Source organism: Gregarina niphandrodes (genome assembly GCF_000223845.1).
Source record: "Gregarina niphandrodes unplaced genomic scaffold scaffold00001, whole genome shotgun sequence".
Taxonomy (NCBI): Eukaryota; Apicomplexa; class Conoidasida; order Eugregarinorida; family Gregarinidae; genus Gregarina; species Gregarina niphandrodes.
The window spans coordinates 130,306-131,368 of record NW_011645773.1 but is presented as its reverse complement, the minus strand read 5'-3'; the positions used below and the strand labels follow the sequence as shown (position 1 = coordinate 131,368).

Here is a 1,063-nt window from a genome sequence, read left to right as displayed (position 1 = left end):
CACCGCAAGGTTTAGTGCCGCATGCATATCCATTCAAGACTTCCACCATCACGGATCGCGGTCGGCACAAATCGAACAGGGATCAAACAGAGATTCGCCTGCAGTGCTACAATTAAGCGATCGGCCTGTTCTCATACTTTTCCACCGCCTTGGCTCCTTCGGTGGCTGCGTGCTTGGAGAGTTCTCCGGGCAACAAAAGTCTGACGCTCGTCTGCATTTCTCGAGAGCTCAAAGTCCGTTTCTTATTATACTGGATTAGCTTGACCGCTTCCGTTGCCAGGCGTTCGAAAATATCGTTGATGAAGGAATTCATGATAGCCATGGATTTCCGCGACATACCGAGCTTTGGCTGCACTTGTCGCAGCACCTTGTAGATGTAGATGCTAAAAGTTTCACCACGACGGCGGCGCTTTTTGTTCTTGTCCAGGTGGTGAGAAGGCAGCTTATTGGCTGCCGTCTTCTTAGCCAGCTGCTGTTTACCGCCTTTACCGCTCATTTCTCTGTTAGCACACGCGTGTGCAAGCTCTAGAAATTTTTTATTCCCCGCCCATCGCGGCTTTACAGGCGATAATGCGGGATTAAGGCTGCTAAGTCTAAGATTCTGGCTCTGGATGTTCGAACAGGCGTCGAAAACGGTGTGTGCAGGCCTCGGCCTGTCATGGTCTACCGTTATGACAGAGTACAATTGCCAAAGCAGCGATGGAGCAGATTAGCGATGGGGTAGGTTGGCAGTATCCAAAGAAAAACGTGGCAAGAGGAGTCGGGGAGCCAGAGCGGGTTGGAATCGGGGAGCTGGAGCAGAGCGGGTTGGTGTAGGTGTGGCGGGTTAGTATTTTATAGAGACAAAACACCGCGGATTCAAATTTTTTTTTGTGTAGTCCGAGGCTGTTAGAAGAATGAAGAGAGGACGTGGCGGTATGGCAGGGCAGAAGGCCCGTATTACTCGCGGTTTGAACGTGGGTGCGTTGATAAATTGTTGTGACAATTCTGGTGCTAAGAACCTGTATGTGATTGCGGTCCATGGCACTGGTGCTCGTCTGAATCGTCTTCCTTCGGCTTCCAT

General features: G+C 50.8%; 1 protein-coding gene across 1 annotated transcript; it reads right to left on the bottom strand.

The window, feature by feature from the left end:
* Positions 1-112: 112 nt before the first annotated feature.
* GNI_002530 (histone H2B) lies at positions 113-496 on the bottom strand (the record flags this gene model as incomplete). Its single annotated transcript, XM_011130190.1, has 1 exon — positions 113-496. One exon carries the CDS (start codon positions 494-496, stop codon positions 113-115), a length of 384 nt encoding a protein of 127 aa, XP_011128492.1.
* Positions 497-1,063: the final 567 nt, after the last annotated feature.